At 37.5% G+C, this 23,184-nt stretch overlaps 1 protein-coding gene across 2 annotated transcripts in view; it reads right to left on the reverse strand.

Moving 5' to 3' along the window:
- Positions 1-5,310: 5,310 nt before the first annotated feature.
- Positions 5,311-23,184, reverse strand: part of MTR (5-methyltetrahydrofolate-homocysteine methyltransferase) — a 144,444-nt gene continuing 126,570 nt past the window's right edge. For both annotated transcript variants that reach the window (XM_051993541.1, XM_051993542.1), the window contains 7 exons: positions 21,776-21,851; positions 18,748-18,903; positions 16,156-16,352; positions 14,212-14,412; positions 10,198-10,390; positions 8,992-9,104; positions 5,311-7,766 (listed from right to left, as the gene is read on the reverse strand). In XM_051993541.1, coding sequence (XP_051849501.1) covers positions 7,680-7,766; positions 8,992-9,104; positions 10,198-10,390; positions 14,212-14,412; positions 16,156-16,352; positions 18,748-18,903; positions 21,776-21,851 — 1,023 coding nt within the window. In that variant the 3' untranslated portion in view covers positions 5,311-7,679. The remainder of the gene's footprint in view (positions 7,767-8,991; positions 9,105-10,197; positions 10,391-14,211; positions 14,413-16,155; positions 16,353-18,747; positions 18,904-21,775; positions 21,852-23,184) is intronic.

Genomic DNA, 23,184 nt, shown 5'->3' on the forward strand with positions numbered 1-23,184 from the left:
CCAGCCCTACATTCCTGGTATAAATCCTACTTGGTCATGGTATATTATCCTGGGGATGATTTTTGTAATCTTTTTGCTAGTGTTTTACTTAAGATTTTTGCATCAATGTTCATCAGGGAGATTGGTCTATAATTTCCTTTCTCTGTTTTCATCCTACTGTTTTAGGTAGCAGTATAATGTCTGTGTCATAAAAGGAATTTGGTAGGACTCCTTCAATTCCTATTTTTTCAAATAGTTTATATAGCATTGAAGTTAATTGTTCTTTAAATGTTTGGTAGAATTCACATGTAAATCCATCTGGTCCTGGGGATTTTTTTCTTAGGGAGCTGATTAATAGCTTGTTCTATTTCTTTTTTTCAAATGGGACTATTTAACCAATTTATTTCTTCCTCTGTTAATCTGGGCAAGCTATATTTTTGAAGGTATTCATCCATTTCATTTCTTATCTAATTTATTGGCATAAAGTTGGGCAAAGTAACTCCTAATTATTGTTCTAATTTCTTCTTCATTAGTGGCAAGTTCTTCCTTTTCATTTTTAATACTAACAATTTGATTTTCCTCTTTCCTTTTTCTAATCAAATTTACTAAGGGTTTATCTATTTTGTTGGTTTTTTCATAAAACCAACTCTTAGTTTTATTAATTCAATAGGTTTTTTACTTTCAATTTTATTAATCTCTCCTTTTATTTTTAGAATTTCAAGTTTAGTGTTTGACTGGGGGAGTTTTAATTTGTTCCTTTTCTAGCATTTTTAGTTGCATGTCCAGTTCATTGACCTTCTCTTTCTCTATTTTATGCAAGTAGGCTTCTAGAGATATAAAATTTCCCCTTATTACCACTTTGGCTGCATCCCACACATTGTGGTAAGACGTCTCAATATTGTCATTTTCTTGGGTGAAATTATTCAGTATGTCTATGATTTTCTGGTTCACCCAATCATTCTTTAGGATGAGATTATTTAGTTTCCAATTATTTTTTGGTCTATTTTCCCCTGGCTTTTTATTGAATTAAATTTTTATTGCATCGTGGTCTGAAACAGATGCACTTACTATTTCTGCCTTTCTGCATTTGAATTTGAGGTTTTTATGTCCTAATATATGGTCAATTTTTGTATAGGTTCCATGAATTGCTGAGAAGAAAGTGTACTCCTTTCTGTCTCCATTTAGTTTTCTCCAAAGATCTATCATACCTAACTTTTCTAGTATTCTATTTACCTCTTTGACTTCTTTCTTATTTATTTTGTGGTTTGTTCTATCTAATTATGAGAGTGCAATGTTGAGATCTCCCACTATTATAGTTGTGCTGTCTATTCTTGCAGCTCTCAATTTCTCTTTTAAGAATTTAGATGCTGTGGCAGCCCTGTTTGTAGTGGTTAGAAACTGGAAATTGAATGGATGCCCATCAATTGGAGAATGGTTGGGTAAATTGTGGTATATGAATGTTATGGAATTATTGTTCTATAAGAAATGACCAGCAGGATGGCTTGGAGAGACTTACATGAACTGATGTTAAATGAAATGAACAGAACCAGGAGATCATTATATACTTCAACAACAATACCGTATGAAGATGTATTCTGATGGAAGTGGATTTCTTTGACAAAGAGACCTAACTCAGTTTCAGTTGATCAATGATGGACAGAAGCAGCTACACCCAAAGAAAGAACACTGGGAAATGAATGTAAACTATTTACATTTTTGTTTTTCTTCCCGGGGTTATTTTTACCTTCTGAATCCAATTCTCCCTGTGCAACAAGAGAACTGTTCAGTTCTGCATACATATATTGTATCTAGGACATACTGCAACATATTTAACATATATAGGACTGCTTGCCATCTAGGGGAGGGGGTGGAGGGAGGGAGGGGAAAAATTGAAACAGAAGTGAGTGCAAGGAATAATGTTGTAAAAAATTACCCTGGCATGAGTTCTGTCAATAAAAAGTTATTATAAAATAAATAAAGTTCCAGGAAACCCTCCCCCCCAAAAAATTTAGATGCTTGGTGCATATATGTTTAATATTGATATTTCTTCATTATTTATGCTGCCCTTTAGCAAGATATAGTGCCCCTCCTTATCTCTTTTTAATTAGATCAATTTTTGCTTTTGCTTGATCTGAGATCAGGATGTCTACCCCTGCTTTTTTGACTTCACCTAAAGCATAGCAGATTTTGCTCCAGCCTTTTACCTTTACTCTTTATATATCTCCCCGCTTCAGGTGTGTTTCCTATAAACAACATATTGTAGGATTCTGACTTTTAATCCAGCCTGATATCCACCTCCACTTTATGGGGGAGTTTACCCCATTCACATTTATGGTTAAAATTACACTAACTCTGTATTTCCTGCCATCTTGTTAACCCCTGCTTATGCTTTTCTCTTTTCTTTCTGCCTTACATCCCTCCCCCGTATTAAACTTGTGAACATCACTTGCCTCATGAAGTCCTCCCTCTTTAGGATCCCTCACCCCTTAGAGTCCCTCCCCTTTTCTTAAACCTTTCCCTTACAATTTCTGTATTCTCTTCTATTTAGCCTACTCCAAGAAATATTGTGGCTAAATTTCAGAACTATCAGACCGAGGAAATTATGCTACAAGTGGCTAGAAAAAAACAATTCAAATATAGAGGGGCCACAATAAGGATTGCTTAGGATCTAGCAGCATCCACGTTAAAGATCGAGAGGCCTGGAATCTGAGATTCCAAAAGGTTAAGGAACTTTGTATGCTTTTAGGATTCTTACAAGGTGCTATGTCGGTTGTCTAATTTTAGCATCGCGCTTAGCAGTTCTCTGGTTCCCTAATGTGTTTAGTACTTGTTGGAGTTCTACAAGATTCACAAGTCAGAGAGGAGTCCAGGAGATTCACATGTCAGAGGGGAGTGGAGAAGATTCACAAGTTAGAAGGCCACAATCCCACTCTCAGAAGAGGGGTCAACCTTTGAGCTCACACCTCTGAAAAATCATATAAAAGGACAACCCACTGGGAGCACTGGGGGAGATTGAGAAGTCAAGATTCGGAAGAAGAGAGGCTGAAGCTGGAAGAGGCAAAGGATTAGCAACAGGAGCTCTTGGAACCAAGGAGAGAGATAGGCCTCTAAGAAAGCTAACTGGGCTATTTTGGAAAAGACAATAAAGAAATGGACTTTTAACTCCTGGCTGCATTTGAGGTGATTATTACTCTGAACTGAAACTAAGGCTGCCTCCAGAAGCCTCCCAAGAAATCTGCTGCAATTCTAATTTCTTCTATCAGAGCCTTGTGTGGTGGGGATCAGGTCATAATCCCCTTTGGGGATTCATCTGGAGACACTGTTTTGACTCTCTTCAAGGTTTGAAGTCTGCTCTCTATCAGTATAGAAGCTATCTATAGTTAAGAGCTCACATTAACTTTTTACTCATTTTAAGAAGGAAAAAAACAACTGCAGTCTGCTTTTGGCACAGTGTGGTGTTACCAAGCTTCCTCAAGACACCTCAGGAAGGAGCAGTGAAGCAGCCAGCAATGGCTATGCTGTGATCAGCATTTTCGCTGGGATTAGCGCTTGCCTGCTGAGATTGTGAGAGTCCCTCTTGGTGCTGGGTGGGTGTGGCCAGGTCCCAAGACCCTAGCGTTTTTGGATTATAGTCTTTACCCCCTGTGTTTATAGTTTCTCTGCTGATCTACTGGCTTGCGGCCAGGGCAGAATAGCCGACACTGTGGTAAAGTTCTCCCCACAAATTTTTAGCATGCGAAGACCACACCCTGCTCACTCTGATCTGCTCAGTGTGAGCTGCCTTCACTGCTCTCACTGCCTGCTGCTGCTCCTGGCCTAGCCATCCCTGCCCTGAGCAAAAACAGACCTTTTCTGGTGAATTTCGAGATTATCTTCTGTAATTTGCTGTACTTCCAATAATGGCAGGTTTTGATAGTTAAGCACTAATTCCAAAGCTGTAGCATAAAAAGTAGTCTAAGGGTAAAGGAGAGCTCAGGAAGATGTGTGTGTCCACTCCACTATCTTGGTTCCACCCATCTCTAACATATACTTTTAACATATTTAACATGTATTGGTCTACCTGCCATCTAGGAGAGAGGGTGGGGGGAAAAGGGCAAAAGTTGGAACAGATGGCTTTGCAGGAGTCAATGTTGAAAAATTACCCATGCATATATCGTGTAAATAAAAAGCTATAATAAATAAGGTTTTGGAAAGAACCAATGGGAGAAAGGAACACTGATACGGGTGGTCTTCAGAAGCAATCAATCCTTTTAACTAGAAGTCTTTAATGTGGATGCAGAATGCCTGTTATCTGAAAGCAGAGACGGAGATTCCACTTCATCTGTTAGTTTGACTAGATGTCCTATGATGGTCCCTTCCAGCTTTGAGACTATGACTTCAATGGATACTTTGTCACACACACACACACACACGCACACATATATTATATACCCAGGAGTCAATGAATGTTTGACGTGATTTTATCAGGAAAAGATTGGTTCTGATGACTTGTAAGGCCCATATTTGTATTAGGATTCTAAGATATCTATCCTCAAGAGGGGTTCTCCTCCTTCAACACACACACACAAACACACACAATATGTTTTACAGGCCAGAGGCCAGCACATGATTCCTTTCTTCCCTGATGCTTTCATGATAGCAAGAGTGAACAAACTGTCCTGCAGTGACATTCATATCTTATATCTAGAGTTGCATGTGGCTCACAAACAATCTATATGTAGCTCTCAAGAAACTTTTGTCAGACAAAAATAACATGCTATCCTCTTCAGACCATAACTTCTAAATAATAATGACAATTGAAAATGTAGCTCTAAAGTTACATTGCTTTAGATTTCACTGATCTATTTCCAACAAACTAAAACTACTTATATATATATATATACACACATATACACACACATATAAAAAACCTATTTCTTATCAAACTTCTCCATAATTCTTATATCCTTTGGGAATAAACTTGGCTTAATTTGCAGAAATAGTCTTAAAACCATCAGAACATGATCTTACCTGTACACATTATGTATCAACCACCTTTTTTACACATTGCTCTATATACCTAGTCATGATAGAAATAAAATGGCTAATAGCTTAATGGGGATGCTCTGGAATGCACATTTCTTTGGTAGTCGGGAGGGGGAAAACATCTTCAGCTTTATTTAAAATGATTAAGTAATAGGAGAGGAGAGGGAGGCTTGCTAGACACCCCTTAGGTGAAGATCCAGATAGGTAGGAATCTTAATGTAGAACATCTGCCTGCAGGATGCAGGTATCTTCTCCCAAGTACTTTCCTAACAACTTCTGCTTGACATATGAGAATGAAGCAAGATGGATATTTTCAAATTTTATTTTATATTTCAATCTTTCATATGCACACACAATTTTCCCCCCTAGAAAAGGTGACAACTGACATACAGTTCTCTTGACAATAGATTCAAAGATACAGTTCCATCTACAAAAGGGCAGAAAAGATGACGAAAAGACATTTAATGGTAAAAATAGACTGCTGTTAATTCCATTCATATGTAACATATTTAAAAATTCTTTTCTCTCATGTCAGATTTTTAAAAAATACATAAATGCTAGAGAGCTCATTAAATGCTTTGCAGCATATATGAAGCAGAACACACACACACACACACACACACACACACACATTAAACATCTATGCATGAGCAATCCACTTTTTTTTAAAAGCACATAAGGATATTTTTCTCATTTCACACACACACACACACACACACACACACACACACACAGTACAACAATTGACCTAAATGCTTTGAGAAAACAACTCTTAAAATGTGATCTTTGGGCTTACATAATAAATGGCTGGCAAAGCTAGCAAGGTACAGTAAAAGGTACTTTTTCTCTAGTCACTGTTTTGTGACCTACAAACCGAAGGACATGGGAATCTTACCTCATCAAAGAACATCTGTAAAACACTTAGAACAGTACCTGAAGAACATAGACACTTAACAAATACTTGTTCTCTTTCCCTCTTTCCTATCTCTTATTTGAAAAAGCTTTTTTTTTTTTTTTTGGTCCAGACCTGCAAATTTATTGCTGCAGGTAATGTCCAGAGAAGAAACTTCCCCCTAATGCAGATTAGCTACTATTCTGAAATTTACAGGAGCTAGGGCCAGTGAAAGATGCATGAAGTAACCCAGCTAATCTGTTTCAGAGGCAGATTCTCTGAAGCTTAAATCAGCTCTCTGTCTACCAGAAATATATTTCTCTCATAACCTAGATTACTGGCTCTCAAATGGAATCTCCTATCTGCCACATACTGTTTTAGATGCTATGAGGGATATACTATAGAATAATATATGGTCCCTATCCTTAAGAAGCTAATAATTTAATTATGCAACTTTGACATGCATATAAAATATTTTAAAATCCAATAAAAATTGAACTATATGTGTACAATAGAGATTGTGATTATCAAGAGTTCTAATAAGGGAAAATTCAATGTGTGTAAGTGTGTTGAACAAAGTTTTCATTAAGAGCGTGAGGCTGAAGTTGGGAGAGAAAGCCCAATACTTAGCCACAGATCTAAAACATTTTTGAAAAAGGACAATGTTGCTGAGCATTCTTTTCCTGGCACAGAAATCTTGATATCTTTGAGGGGAGTTAGGAGAGTAGAGAGAGAATGATAAATAGGCAGGATAAAATTAAAATACTTCCATGATATTGCCTCTGAGATGATTTTATTTTCTCTAACCCTGAGCTACCATGGATCTGCCTCCACTCAAGTGAGATTCTTGCTGGCATGTACTTGTAATGCTCACTTTGACATAAATATACTCAATTATCTTTTAAAATGACGTTTTGTGGAGGGAGAGCAGCCCACTTTCTTCCATTCAATATTTAACTGTCAAGTTCAATCTAATTCACCAAATATTTAACACCAGGGAGAAAAAATTTAAAAAAAAGTAAACTATATCTGTTCTTAATATCTCATTTCTCATAATGCCGTTTGGCCTTAAGTTCACATTTCTATTAATAATTACCAACTTATGCAAGGTACATTGTCTATACTTCTTCACTAGAGTATCACAATCATCTTGGGAGATAGGTCCTGTGGATATTATTATCCCCATTGTTTAGGAAATTGAGACTCTATAAAGTAAAGGTAAACTGCAACACTTACACAGTGTATCTTGGAGGTGGAATTCTAACCCAAGTCCTCCTGATTCCAGACTGAACTAAACTGGGACTCTTGAGTTTAAAAAAAAAAAAAAAAAGTCCAGATAAATTATCTGTAAAAATGCTATTCTAAGTATGAGGTAAACATAAAATTTTTGAGAAGCTAACCAAGTATTTTAGCTACCTACCGAAAAATACCTCGCTTTCTATTTTATTTACTAACTCTTAGCACATGTCCAACACATACAAAAATAAAAGCAATCAGTTAACATCTTGCATAGTCTCTGATATGTATGACTACAGTTGGCTATCTCTGTAGTTTGCTTATTTAAAAAAAGAAAAAAAAAGGAGCAGCTTACTTTCAGTGTCCCATAATAAATAAATACATGATGACTTTTGCATCTCTTGCACCATCAAATGGGGTTTTCCCCATCTTCCCAAACCTTAAGAAGGCCAATCCATTTAATGATAATTAACTGTGGCATTTTTAAAGGCACTCAGGAGTCTATTTTCTGAAGTTATCTTTAGGGGGGAGAAAGAAGATAGAAGAGTTAGTCTGCATCATATCCCAAAATGGGTCCCAGCCATCTCTCAACTTCATCCACAGACATGTTTTTCCTCAAAGCATAATCTTCAATCTGCAAAGGAAGATGAAAAATAACCTGTTACTGTAGCATTGACTTTGTAAACCTAAGTCTCTAACCCTGGCATAACAACAACAACATGTTGATCAGGAAGATCTAATCACTATATGTCATCTGGCTATAACTCTTATGTTGCCCATGAGGTAATGGGTGGAGACCTTAATGAATTTGCCCAAGGTCACACAACCAAATAGTGGCAAAGAACCCAATGCTCTTTCTATTTATATTCTTAGGGATGTAGCTCCAGAGTGTAGAGTTGGAAGGATCCTTAGAGGTCACATATTTTTCTCCACACTTCTCACTTTACAGGTAGGAAAATGAGGCTCCCTGAGGTCATGACATTCTTAACATATGAGGAATCTGAACTTAACTACTTAGCTCCAAATCCAGAATGATTTTTATAGCAATCTATTAGGCTAGGTAGGTATCAATAAATAAGTAGGGCAACGGACAGAGTGCTAGTTCTTAAGTTAGAAAGACTCGTCATCCCAAATTTCAATTTGGTCTCAGGTATCATTACTACTGTGGGACACTGGGCAAGTCACTTAACCTTTTTTGCTTCAGTTTACTCTTTTATAAAATAAGCTGAAGAAAATGGCAAAACACTCAAGTATCTTTGCCAAGAGAAAACCCCAAAAGGGATCAGGGGAAGTCAATTGAAAATTACTAAACATGATATTATATCAACTTTTTTTTTTTTTTTTTTTGGGGGGGGGTCTGGATCTAATTTCATTGGTTTAAGGATAGACTCCTATTAAGGAAAGAGATTTTGTTAGCATAGAAGCTGCCTAATGGGATGGTCCAAACTGCTTTACAATCTATATTCTTAGTGGGTTGTTTGGGGAGGGAGGCACTCAGAGGTTATGTGCTTTTCTAGGGTTATACAGCCAGGCTTGGAATCTATTCTACCTGAATTCTAGGCAGATTCTTTTTAACAGTCATTAATAGGCATTTAATTTAATTTAATTAATTTATAATAAGATCGTTCTTCAGGCAGAAAATACCATGTATTAATAATTATTGGAAGGAAAAAAAAAAGATGCTGGGGGGGGAGGAGAGGCCAGGGGAAGGGAGAGAAAAGATCAAATTCAAGCATTAAGTGAACAAAGTTCTATTGTCTTCTCCCAACTTAGTCCAATTTACATTTAGATTCAGATGAGTATAACAATTTAACATTTAGGTTTCACAGAAAGACATCTACAATGATAAATATTATTACCTGGTCCTTGGAAATTTTACCAACAGAAAAATATTTGGACTTCAGATTGGCAAAGTAGAGACCAGAAACGGATGAAGCTGGTGCCATTGCTAATGATTCTGTAAGTCTGATTCCTGGGAAGATGAAAAAAAGAACAAATAATGAAAGTCATAGCTCTGGGTCCATGAGGTGGAGTGAGCATGTCTATCTGCTGGACTTGCTTCCTGAAAAAGGGCAGGGCCATGACAACCAACTGGGGCTATGACTCTGTAGACCCGAAACTAGTTACTACTAATGATGGCTGTCCCAAAAATGGCCAAAAGGAAGCAGAATGGCCCAGAACAGCCAATTGTTGCAGGACAAATGACCCTCTTATATGGATGAGAGAAGAAGAGAATGAAGGCCTTCTACCCCACCATCATTCTGAATCCCTTCTGGGGACCCCTGCCCAAGACCTGGACATAAATATAGCTTCATATAACTCATCTTTGTCCAAAGTACTTTAAGTTGTCTACCCTAAACCTGGATATATGCTCATATAAGAAATTCCTGAATAGATTAGTGGGTTCTAGGGCCTCCAAAAAATTTTTTTTGGACCAGTGATTTCTTTTGCATTGGGAATTCTTAAAAAACAAACTCTTTCTACTGGGGGAATAGCCTATACTTTATAATCTTAATAGAGGAGGCTGGGGTATTGAGAAGTTAAATGGCTCATTCAGGGATCAGAGTCAGTTATATGACAAAAGTCAAATTTGAATACAGGTCTCCCTGACTCTGAGAGGGCTATCTACCCATTATGCCACCTTGACTTAAGAATCTAATGATCCACAAGAAAATAGCTACTTTCAAGTAGCCTCACCCAGGTTCAGAGTATCCTGACCCAAACAAGGATGAGTTATCTATACTTACATTATCATGTTAACGGTGATTTGGGGGTGAAAAGGAAAGCAAAGTGGATTTAAAAAGCCCTAATGAAAGCTTAATATTTCTTCAAGTACTAAATTGATATGCCACTTGGGTATTTTTTTTCCATGCCTTGTATAATTAACTACCAGACTCAGGTGAAAAACAAAATACTAAAATTAAGTAATAAGCACAACACACTAATACGATAGATTAAACCTACATATGTGGCTTAAATGCCACTAGTTATATAAATGTATTTTTCTTAGGCTTAGCTCAGGTGCTTTCTGCCTCAAGGGACTACTTTCTTGTGCAGACCAATACCTGTAGTTTCTTCAATATGGCCGAGTTTCCACATTGTAAGCTTCTCAGTATGGTCAGGTTGGCTGGGATAGCCAGGAGCAGGGCGGATGCCCCCATACCGGATTCTCCGCAGGTCGGCAATATCTAGCTGCTCACCTTCACTGTAAGCCCACAATTCTTTGCGAACCCTTTCATGAAGTTCTTCTGCAAAAGCCTTGAACAGAAAAGTTGCCATCTTTACCCAGAGCAGTGGCACAGGAAGTGAAATGTCACGGAAAAGAGGGCTAGATTCTGAAAGAAGACAATTTAGTTCAAATCCCATCTCAGACACTAAGTACTCTGAGTAACTTTGGGTAGGTCATTAAACTTTCCTTGGGCTCAGTTCCTTCATCTGTACGATGAGGAGGGATTAGATTAGGTGGCCTCGAAGGATCACTTTGGCTAGTGTTAATCCTTCTCCCCATCTGCCTCCTGCTAAATCCTAAGGCAGCAGAAGGAAAGGGCCTTGGTCTAGGAGGCTGCAGAGAAGAAAGTGGATTTGTCTCATATTTGTTCCTTAATCATCTAGTCTTCTTTGTCTAAATCAGGCATCAGCTCAGCATTTGAAACCTCATCTTGAGATCACAGGATTTAAAGCTTGAGATTCCATCCAAGGGAGTTCAACCCTTTAATTTTAAAGAAACCTGAGGCCATGAGAGTTTAAGTGAATTACCTAAGATCCTATAGGTAGTAAAGAGAAGATCTGGGATTCAACATTCAAATCTTCTAATTCCAAATAAAGTGCTTTTCAGTGTACCCCAATAAATAAGTCTCCATTCTTTCCTCTATTCCAATATCAGCTCACACACCACTATGTACTACTGGTACAAAACATACAAGGGAACGCTGAAACTTTCACTACTAGCAAAAAAAAGCCTACTGGAGGAAAAGCTCAATTCAATAAACCTTCATTTAGGGACAAGTATACCAGTGGATCAATAAAACTATTTTGGAAAACAATTAAAATTAGCAAATAAAATGATTTAAAAGATCCATATCTTTTGACCCACAGATTTGATTACTGGATCTATGCCCCAAGATTGATAAAAAGAGAATCCCCAAATGCACTAAAATATGGATAGCTACACTTTCTGTGATAGCAAAGAGTGAGAACAAAGCAGATAATCATTAATTGGGAAATATAAACAAATTATGGTAAAGGAATGTAATGAAATATTATTGTACTATTAAAAAACGTGATTAATATAGAGCATCCATATAAAGATCTATATCAACTGAGGCAGAGTGAAGTAAACAGAACCAAAAAAACAACATATATTATGCTACAGCAATGTAAATGGAAAGACCAACCATATACAAAGCAAATATGAACACTGAAAAATTACAAAGAGCAAGCATAACTCAAAAGAAGAGATATGAGAACAATGCTTCCTTCCCATCTTTGCAGACAATTGCACACATCTATTTTTGAACTTTTTCAATCCATTAGTCAATTGTATTAATTTTTACTTCTTTTTCATTTTTGTTTAAAAAAATACTACTTGTTATTTAGAATGGCTCTCTGGAAGAGGAGGAGGAAAGATCCTGGGGGCAAACTATAGTGATATATATATTTTTTAAAGACATCAATAAAATATTTACAAAAAAACACAACATAAACATTTATTTAGTCAATGCTACATGTAAGATACCAAGCTAAGTTCTTGGGAGATACAAAATCAAAAAATGAAACTATCCTTTTCCTCAAGGAGTTTTGTCCTACTAGAAAGTATTCTAATCTTACTCCTAGAGGTGACATTAACACTTGACATCTTTATTAAAAAAAAAAAAAAAAGCAATAAAACCAACCTTTAACCTTAATTTCATACATAAGGAGAAAAGGTCTAAAATAGAATTATACATTATAAAGAATTATATAAGAATTATAAAGAACTATAAAATAGAAATATATATAATAAAAATTATAAAATATAATGTGTTTAGAAACAATTATTATATATGGAGTTAAAAGACTTAATGAATTTGCATTTTGCCAGTCACTTTTTAGCTAACCTTGGACGTGTCATTTGAGGGTCACAATTTCCTCCATCTGTAAAATGGTACTGACATAGATGGTCTCTATTGTCACTTCTGGCTCTATCAATGAAATCAAGACTCACACTGAAATTGCTGAATTATCAGCCAAGGTAGGTTTTGTCCTGGGTCTTTTTTCTCTCTATAGTCTGCTCCTTGATTTTACTAGCTTGGTTTATGTTCATGGTTCAATTACAATCCAGATGACTTCCCAATTCCTTTCTCCAGTACTCTATTCTCATATAATCACCTGCCTTGGGACAGCTCCAAATGAATATTCCATAGTCATCTCAAATGCAACATGCCTAAAACAGAATACATTATCTTTCTCCTAAACCTGCTCTTCCTCCAAACTTCCCCATTTCTGCTGTGGACATTTTTCCAATTTCCCAGGTGCTTAACTTGAGATTCATTTTCTCTCTCTCCTTTTTTAAAATTATGTAATTTTTTTTTTCAGTTGCCAAAATTTAATTTTTTCTTCCTCCCACATGTTCCTTTTCCCCTGGGGAAAAAAATTTTTTTTATAATTTTTTTCTATCATGTAAGCCTAGTCAAAACCAAAAGTCATTCTCGAACTCCCTCACCTCTTGCATTCAATCAATAACCAAATCTTGCTGATTTTACTCCTAAATTATCATTCACATCTGTTTATACTTATATATATATATATCCATCTCCCTAGTTTGAGTCTTCATCCCTTTTCAAGTCTGGATTACTGTAATATTCCCCTAAATAGTCATTTGCTTGTAACTCTCTCTCGACCAAAAAGTTGCTAAAATATTCTTCTTAAGCCATATACCTGATCATGTTACTCTCCTGCTCAAGAGTCTTCAGTAGCTCCAACTAGCATTCAAAGCCTTTCATGGTCCTGACTCTAGTTTACCTTTCTGGATTTACTTCCTTCTACTTTCCTTCACATATTCTAAAAGTTACAGGCAAACTGTCCTGCTTAACATTTCTAGACCTGGGTGTTCCATCTCCCATTCCATGTATGTCTTTACAGACTAGCCCTGCCCCCCATCTTCTGACCACACCCCTTCCTCACCTCAACCTTTTAGAGACTTTAGCATCCTTCAAGGTTTAGGTTCCAACTTCCACAGAAAACTTTTCCTAATTCTTTAACAGCTGCATTCTCTCTATCTTTAAATTATCTTGTATTGATGCAACTGTGTCTTATTACTTCAGTAAAATATACACTCCTTGAAATTATCTCTGCTGTCCCAGAGTTTTGTACATAGTAGGTGATTAATGAATGTTTGTTGAATTAAAGAAATAAAGAAAAAAGAAATAGGGGAACGACTCATTATGTTCCAATTATACGGAAGAATTTTATGACCTTAGACTGGAGGTGTCAAATAAAAACAGGGATCACTAAAGTGTACATAAGGATCATTGCAGGTTGATTTAGAAAACTACACAGTAACATTATTTTATTGTATTTTTAAATTATTTTATTAAATATTACCTAATTAAGTTTTAATATTTTCTAGCTTCAGGTTGTTCACAGGCCCCACGTTTGACATCTCCACCCTAGACCATAGTGAGTAAAAGTGAGAATCAGATATTGAATTAGAGAACAAGGTTTTAGGAGAAAGGAAGAAATCTATAAGAAGTCCCTCTGCCAAAGCTGAAACTTTCTCTCAAAGGAACTACATTCAGATGAATGGAAATTTTTTAACCACCACTAAAATAGAAAGTTTTAGTATGTGACATTTTCAATGTGCAAAACTACTTACAAGCTGCACTGGAATCTGCCCCAATGCTCCTGAAGTCAAGTAAAAGCTGCTAGTTCTTCCAGGTTTGTGAGGCCACCATGTTATCCACTTTTTTTTTCTACCTAGTAACAAGCAGCTCATTTCATCCCCAATACAGCCTCCAACGTGTCTCTAAGAGTGAGTTTGGCCAAAAAAAAAAAAAAAAAAAAAAAAAAAGATGTTCTGATTTGCAGGGCTCATTCTTTACCTCTGCCAACCGGTCTCCCAGAGCTTTAACCATGATGCTGCTGTAGATGTCACATTGCTTCTCATAGCTCTTGCTCAGTTCATCTACTCCAAAGCAGGCCACAGCAAAGAAGCCCAAGTAATCACGGACTCCAGATTCCAAAGGAGCAATGAAGTCAGACAGGCAATAATAAGGGTCTGTGCTTGCAGAGTCCTTTTCTGCCTTTAAACCAAAAAACAAGCAAAGAAATACAATTAAATGGTGATGGATAAATCTAAGTGATTTAAAAAACAAACTCGTTTTTAAAATGAGGTTTAATATAGGTGATTTAAAAAACAAAATCATTTTTAAAATGAGGTTTATATTGTTTCTATTTTAATTACAAAAATAAAAAGGAAGTCAAGAAACCAGTGATTACACAAGTCAATTTTCTCAACCTTCATCTCAGTTCAAGGTGACTATTATTGATGTTGTTGTTATTCAGTCATTTTTCAGTCCTGTCAGACTCTTCCATGACCCCATTTGGGTTTTTCTTAGCAACGATAGTGGAATAGTTTGCAGTTTTCTTCTCCAGCTCATTGTAGAGATTAGGCAAAGAAAGTTGAGTGACTTGCCTAGAGTCACACAACTAATACGTATCTAAAGTCATATCTGAACTCAGGAAGATGACTATTCCTGTCTCCTGCACTAGCACTATATCCACTGGGTCACTTAAGTTGATTATCATTGATAAGGACACATAGAATAGCATTTTACTTGGTGTCAGAACCCCTGAGCCTATATTCTACCTTTCCTTACAAGTCATTTAATTCTGTGAAATTTACAGTGTTTAACAATGTAAATGGGAGAAACACAACTATAAAATAATTAAGTGTCAATGTTGCAAAATTATAAAGGACAAGCTTGGGCCCAAAGAGAGATGAGAACACATCTCTTACCCACTCACTACCCTGCAGTGTTCTGAGGGAAAGGAATACGCATGAAATGTCATATTTTTTTCGATATACCGATCAATTTTGCAAAAATAAAATTTTCCCTTATTATTTGTTTGGAGAAAATAAAAACATTTCTTTGTTCTAAGAGAGTAATCCCTTCAGAAGAGTAAACAGTGATTTGGGTGATACAAAAAAGATATCAATCAACATATATATATATATATATAAACATAAATATATATAGATAGATATTCATTCTTCAATTTTTAAAAACTTAAGTCTCAATTTCCTCATCTATAAAATATGATACTTGCTTCTAATACCTCAGAGATTTTATAAGAATCAAGGGAAATTCCTTATATAAAGCATTTTGTAAACTTTTAAGTATTATGCAATGTGAATTATTATTATTGTGAGGCAGTATAAGATGATACATAAAATACCAGAGTTGAAGTCAGAAAAAGTAGGGTCAAAGCCTTTGATGCTTTATCTCAAATCAGATGGATTAACCTACTACCCATCACTCCCAGGAGTAGCTACATTTTAAAGGAGGGTCAGGGTAAAATGATCTTTGGAGATGCTGAGGAAGATTCTGTGGTTCTCTAGAAGAGAAGGGCCACAATCAATTTCACTTATAAAAGTATGGTGCACAGAAGATGTATCTTTTGAGTAAATTGCTGGTATTGAATGTATAAAAAAAGACTGAAAAGATTAATGTGAACCAGGGTTGCCAGATGTCCATTTGAGCAAACATCCCTAAGAATTGTCAATTAGAGGCCTTATTCCTGTCTGGGTGTCTGCCTTGAGTATACTGGTCAGCCAGATATTTCTGCTGTTATTCGTCATACAAATAGCCTCTCTCAGACCAACACATTCATTTCCCATTTCTTTATTGATCGTTTTCCAGGTACAATCCAGCATTGGTGTAATTTTTCAGACTTTGAGCAAGTGTTATTACATTTTGCTTAATAACTTAGTCAAAGGTGAGGAGGAAGTCATCTCTTAGTCCACAAATAATGGGTTTTCTTACCTGTTGTCTTAAGCCATAAAATTTAGCTATTGGCTCTGCAGATTGTGGTACAGCATCTTCTGCATACAAATGAATATCATCCTGGACACTTTGTGCAGGCCAGAATCCAACCAAACCCCTGGCTTGTAGTTTCTTTTCACTAATCAGTACCTTCAACATATTTTGGGCATCATCATACACTTTTTTGGCTTCTTCCCCTATTAGATAAAACAAACCAAAAAAAATTCACTTAAAGTTCCTTATAATTTTAACAAAAAAAATACAATATCTCCTCTCTCCACTGTCCACTCTGGTCCCTCAACCTCCAACAACAACAAATGTTACCTCTTGGGTCACTTTTCCAGAGATTTCATCAGGTACTGTCTGAACATAACCTAAAGTGGTTTTCAGTGTCTCATAATTCAGTAGCCCCACTCTTAACTCCCATAATCTATTTCCCCAAGCTAACACTAAATTATACTGACAGCCTCAATTATATATTTTCCATGGCAGGTAAGAGGAAGGGAGAGGAGGGAAGAAAAGAAATAAGTCTTTCTATAATATCTACCATGTGCCAGGCACTGTGCTGGGTGTTCTACAAATATTGTCTCATTATGATGATCTTCACAACAACCCTGGGATGTCGCTGCTGTTAATATCTCCATTTCTCAGACAAACAGAGATTAAGTGACCCGCCCCAGTTACACAGTTCCTGAAGTGTCTGAGGCTGGATTTAAGTCTCCCAGATTCCAGGCCCAGTACTCTATTCACTGCACCAGCTCACCACCTCAAAGGGTCAAATGCCAAAGACAGCTCCCTGAAACATTCCATCAGAGAGAGAAGACAGCAAGCTTCAGGCCAAATCTAACTAGTTCTTTCCATCATTCACACTGAACTCCTAGTAACTCCTCTGAGACTTCAGTGTACCTAAGGTGAGTTAAAGGTAATAAGAGGCTTAGGCAAGATGCCCAAAGGATTCATTTAACAGTGTAAAGACAGCTCCGCTTGGACTAGTCTCCACTATCCAAACATATCCACACATGCACATATTTGAAACTGACAACACTGACGGCGTGCCGCACAGGTGGGAGCCATCAGCATTTCTTTTCTTTCAAAAAGCAAACACTGTCCCCGGCTCTTTGCAGAGTAGCAAGCAGGGACCAAGCATTGCTGCCAGTGCCGTATGTTGAGCACACACTGACACTGCCTACAACCACAGCCATTCTGACTGCTGCACATGAACACAGGTTCCCTGACAAACTGAAGTAGACCATTGTCACCTTCCTACTCAATAAATTCCAAGGAGTCCTTACTGACTCCAGGATCAAATATGAAATCCTCCTTTTAGTATGAAAGTCATATATAACCCAGCCTCCTCCTACCATTACAATCTTCTCTTATCTGTTTATTTCTTTGGAGTCAAATGGGATTAAGTGACTTGCACAGGGTCACACAGTGACGACTGTCTGAGATCATGACTATTTGAATGTTAGAGCTAGTGCTCTAAGCACTGAGCAACCTAGTTACCCTTCCCTTTACAATCTTCTTACCCCCCTAACTCCCATAGCTGGGAGTTAGCTATGAACTAACTCTTCAATCCAGGAACAATGGCCTCTGGCCATTCCACAAACAAGACATTCTTTCTTTCCACAGCAAGACATTTTCTCTGGCTGTCTCTCATGGCTGGAATGCTTTTCTCCTCAACTCTGCCTACTAGCTTTACTTAAGTCACAATTTAAAATTTCATCTTCTACAGGAAGCCTTTCCTAATCTCTCTTAATTTTCTTCTATTTATCCTGTAGATGGCTTGTTTTTAAATATTTGCTTGTTTGTTGTCTCCAGCTTCTGTATCCCTAGTGCTTAGCATAGATCCTGGTATACAATAGGTGCTTAATGAATGTTTCTTTACTGGTGGGTCATTAAATGTAACTCTCCTCTTTTCATTTCATCTCACTCCTTTCTCTTCCCCCTTCTTTATCCTCTTAACTGGATCAATGGCTATTAAATAAGCCCCAATGGCTTAAGATTGGTCACCTTCCAATATCGCAGGATATTTATGCTTACAAAAATAACCTGATTTCTCTGATAGCATTTCAGACACTTTAAAAGGCAACTGAAGAAGCTATTTTATGGAAGCAAAAGTCTACTTCATTGTCTTCAAGATATAATCATTTGAAAACTCTAACTTATTCCAATGAAATCCTGGTATTTTGTAGTTAAGCAGTCTCCCATTTGGTCTTAACTGTTCACTAGTTATCTATCTACATTGACCCAAAGGCTGAACAATTCATGAAATGTGTTTGGTTTTTTTTTTAATCCACTACTCTTCTCCCATTCTTACCCCAACTTTCTCCCCCAAAACATTAATTCTTCCAAGTCAGAACAGTTCAGATAACCTCCATTTCCAATCCCAAGCAGCAGCAATTTAATCCAAATCCATCCTCAGCTCCTCACTTTTCTATCCTCGATGCCAGTTTCTTGTTGATTTTCCTCTCTGCCTCAACACTAGGCACAGAAGAGGCAACTTAATAAGTGACCCACCCTACTATTTGAATATCCATTTCTCCCTGAACAAAAAGCCAAATATTGGAAGGAAAGAACAACTGAACGGACCCACTGTTTTGTCATTAAAGATCTTGGGAAAGCCTCGATTGGGATATCGGCCCCTGAGTTGCCAGACATCGAAGAAAGGTTTCCAGTCAATATAGTCGGCCAGCCTCTGCAAGTCATAGTCTTCAAATACCTGAGTCCCAATAAATCTGGGCTTCACTAGAGAAACAAAAAGTACAGGTTACCCTTAAGGATATTCAAGGCTTGGAATTTTAACATCTTTCACATACAGAGAATGCACAAGGGCTCTGGTTTCTAAGTCTGAAGTTGCTCAGGAGACTCCCACACGCTGTCTTATTCCTGTCACCCGTAGGAGTTGTTTTGTTTTGTGTGTGTTTTTCCCCCCTTGGGGGGTGTGGGGAGTGGTAGCTGCTTCAGACTGCCTTGGAGAAAAGAATAATTTTGTCTTGCATCTTAATTACTTTATTATTTATTTATAATGACTTTCTTTACTTAATTACTTTCTAGGGGTCAACTCCTCTCCTGAAAAATAAAAATGGAGGCTAGCCTTCATTTGCACAATTTAAAAATCATTTAAGGGGACAGAAGAGTTGCCATGAGAAAAAGAGTACTAGTATACTATTTTCTCTAGCTAGGGGGTAACAGAAATACTGCTTAGTGTGGTGAACAGGTTATGAGCAGGAGTTAGAGCAGAAGTCAGAAAATAAGAAATTTTGTAACTGTTTCTGCATTTGGCTAAGCCAAGATGCTGCTCAATCTCTGTTTCTCAGTTTCCCCCTGAGGTGAGCCTGATAACTTCCCCTATGGAGACATGGGGTGTTTGAAGAGAGGGGCTGTCGCAAGTGGGTTCAGGAAGGGTTTGAACACCTAACCTATTTTTTGGAGAGGACTGACATATAACTACTACATCCTCCCCCAACCTGCTACGTATCAACTTTATTGTCATTGATTATAAAATAATACCTTTATGGGCTCTTCTAGCTGCCAATGGGCAAAAGAGGCCAGAACTGTTTCCCCAATTCTTTACCTTCTGTCCCTGACATCAAATCTTTGAACTCCCCCACCCTCTCAGGACACAAAGAATTTAATTTCAGGTGACAAGAGTTGAATTAAATAGAAGGAAGAACATCTTGGCACCAAGAATTGTGAAATATCAGAACAGATAAATCAAGAAGACTGAGAGATCCCATACCTTGATATTTGGGTAGGGATTTTTGGTGATCAGAATTTACATATGTATAATATAAGTACCTTACAGTATAAGGACAGAGCAGTGGCTGGGACATCAATAAGATTAGGGTTCAAGAATGCACATGTGATACTGGGTAGTGGTATGGACCCTAGTCAACCAGTATTCTAGGCAACTCTTTAAGCCTGTGAGTTACAGAGAAGATTCTACCCTGTACTCATAGGAGTTTCCTTGTCCAAAAAAAAAAAAGCCCCCTATGCCAGTAAAATCATAGACCCAATACCTATTCCTGCCCTAAGTATGTTAATACATCCTTTTTTTGAGGGGGATATTGGAGGGGAGGGGAGAGGTAATGAAAAATCCCATGGAATTCCCATTACTCAAAAATAGTGCTGCTATCTCTAAGATGATTCAGAAGCAATCTTATCTCCCTGTGCTCAGGAACAGACTAAAGCACTTCTCCAGCTTCTGCCTAACCCTGTCACATGACTGAACTCTGCAGGGTTCACTGACAAATGGAATTATCGGCCCAAATGGCAGTGTATAACTGAGATAAGTTTACCCTTCCAGTTTATCATGTGTCTGAAGATCTGCTACTTGGGACCTTGGAAGAAAAGTCCCAGAATCTCCTCCAATTCCTTGTCTTCAACCTCCTCCCCTTGCCAAAATAAATCCCTAAACCCCTACTCAGTGGCGTGGCTAGATGATCCTCCTTTAAAACCACTGCTGAGCTCTGAATGAGAGGTTTCAATGGGCCCTCTGAGCAGAATGCCCATTATCAGGCTTTAAGGGGCCCTCAAACATGGGAGATTAAAGGTGGTCTTCGCTGCTTTCCTCGATCAACTGTAAGTCACTAGAGTTGCACACACAGCACCCAAGAAACAGCAGGACCATATTACAAAGGGTAAAAGAAAACTGCTGTTTGGCGTGGCTGACGGGGGACACACACTAGGTCTGGAGGATCGGCTCTTCACAAACACCAAGAGCTCATGTGATGAATCGCACCAGAAGTGGGAGAAAAGCTCTCCACCCCAAAACACAAAGTGGAACTACCTGGCCTAGGACCTGAACAGTGTGGCCCGGCATGTCCATCACTGCCAGAGAGGGACAAAGGAGCAGAAACTCTCTTAACATCAGCAGGTCTCCCATCTGTCATTTAAAGGAGCAGCTCCCCATTGAATAAATGAATTTTTTTTTTTAAAACATCTCACCAGATGAAAATCAATTTCCCCTTGTACTATGACACTGACTGACAGCAACAGCCCCGGGGGACTCATGTTTATATGGAAAGTTGGCTATTTTAAAAAACCCTTCACCTCAGTTAAGTCTCATATCTCGTCTAGGATTCATAGGGGTCAACTGTTCCCATTTTATTGCTGAGTAAACTGAAAGGTTAAGGCTCAGTGGCCTACAAGGCAACCTAGTAAGTAGGGTAGAACTGGAACTTCAGAACCAAGCCTGCCTGCCTGTCTGACTCCCAGACCTGGGTTTTTCATAGGATAATCACTATGAACTTGGCAAAAGTTTGACTTTTGCCAAACAAGACACCAAGAGAGATTAGAATTTAGTCTCTTTTTAGGCAGCAAGGATGACATTAACATGACAGGAGCTCTCATGGATATGAATTAACACAGAGCACTTTACATAGGGCACTTCTTTATCTAAGCCCAACAATTCTAAGAGACATAAGTATTATTTCTCCCACTTTACAGAAAAACAAACAGACTCAACAAGGTGAGGTGAGGCCCCCAAGGTCGCAAAGAGGAATGGATTGGAGCACTTTCTGACTCTGGGATAATAATGCATTTCTCATATGCATACAATTTTCTACCACTCCTGCCTCTATCCTCTGCCCCTATATTTAAGCAGTTCCAAACAGACCTGGAGCTGATTCTGAGAGCCAATCTATATGGAATCCTTTTTTCCGGGCTTGATCTAAAGTTAAATATCTTCTTTCCTGAAAGAAAAAAAAACTTTAATTTTTTTCAAAGATTATACATTAACACGTTTATGTTAGCTTTTTCAAGCAAAGGGATGGTTTAAATAACAAAAATCCTTAGATTCAGATCTTGTTTATAAAGATTTTTAGGGTCTCCTCCTTATCCTACATAGACTTATTTCAGCACCTGGCATATAACCATACAATTAAAATTCCAGTGGGTTTGAATTATTTGGACATAATAGATCCAGGTAAGCACTAACTATACCACTACAAATCAACAACAAGAATATACTGCATGATATATACAGACATCATCCATTTCTACAACGATCCTTCTTCAGGGTGGCTTAGCTGTACCAGATCTAAAATTATATTATAAAGCAGCAGTTACTAAAACCATCTGGTATTGGCTAAGAAATAGACTAGTTGATCAATGGAATAGGTTAGGTTCAAAGGACAAAACAGCCAATAACTTTAATAATATAGTGTTTGACAAACCCAAAGACTCCAGTTTTAGGGATAAGAATGCATTATTTGACAAAAATTGCTGGGAAAATTGGAAATTAGTATGGCAGAAACTAGGCATTGACCCACACTTAACACTGTACACCAAGATAAGGTCAAAATGAGTTCATGACCTAGGCATAAAGAATGAGATTATAAATAAATTGGAAGAGCATAGGATAGTTTACCTCTCAGACCTGTGGAAGAGGGAGCAATTTATGACCAAAGAAGAACTAGAGATCACTACTGATCACAAAATAGAAAATTTTGATTATATCAAATTGAAAAGTTTTGTACAAACAAAACAAATGCAGACAAGATTAGAAGGGAAACGATAAACTGGAAAAACATTTTTACAGTCAAAGGTTCTGATAAAGGCCTCTTTTCCAAAACATATAGAGAATTGACTCTAATTTATAAGAAATCAAGCCATTCTCCAATTGACAAATGGTCAAAGGATATGAACAGACAATTCTCAAAGAAATTGAAACTATTTATAGACATATGAAAATATGCTCCAAATCATTATTAATCAGAGAAATGCAAAGTAAGACAATTCTGAAATCCACTACACACCTGTCAGATTGGCTAGAATGACAGGGAAAGATAATGCGGAATGTTGGAGGGGATGTGGGAAAACAGGGATACTGATACATTGTTGGTGGAATTGTGAACACATCCAGCCATTCTGGAGAGAGATTTGGAACTATGCTCAAAAAGCTATTAAACTGTGCATACCCTTTGATCCAGCAGTGTTTCTACTGGGCTTATACCCCCCAAAGAGATACTAAAGAAGGAAAAGAGACCTGTATGTGCCAAAATGTTTGTGGCAGCCCTGTTTGTA

The sequence above is a fragment of the Antechinus flavipes genome, chromosome 4 (assembly GCF_016432865.1).
Source record: "Antechinus flavipes isolate AdamAnt ecotype Samford, QLD, Australia chromosome 4, AdamAnt_v2, whole genome shotgun sequence".
Classification (NCBI taxonomy): domain Eukaryota; kingdom Metazoa; phylum Chordata; class Mammalia; order Dasyuromorphia; family Dasyuridae; genus Antechinus; species Antechinus flavipes.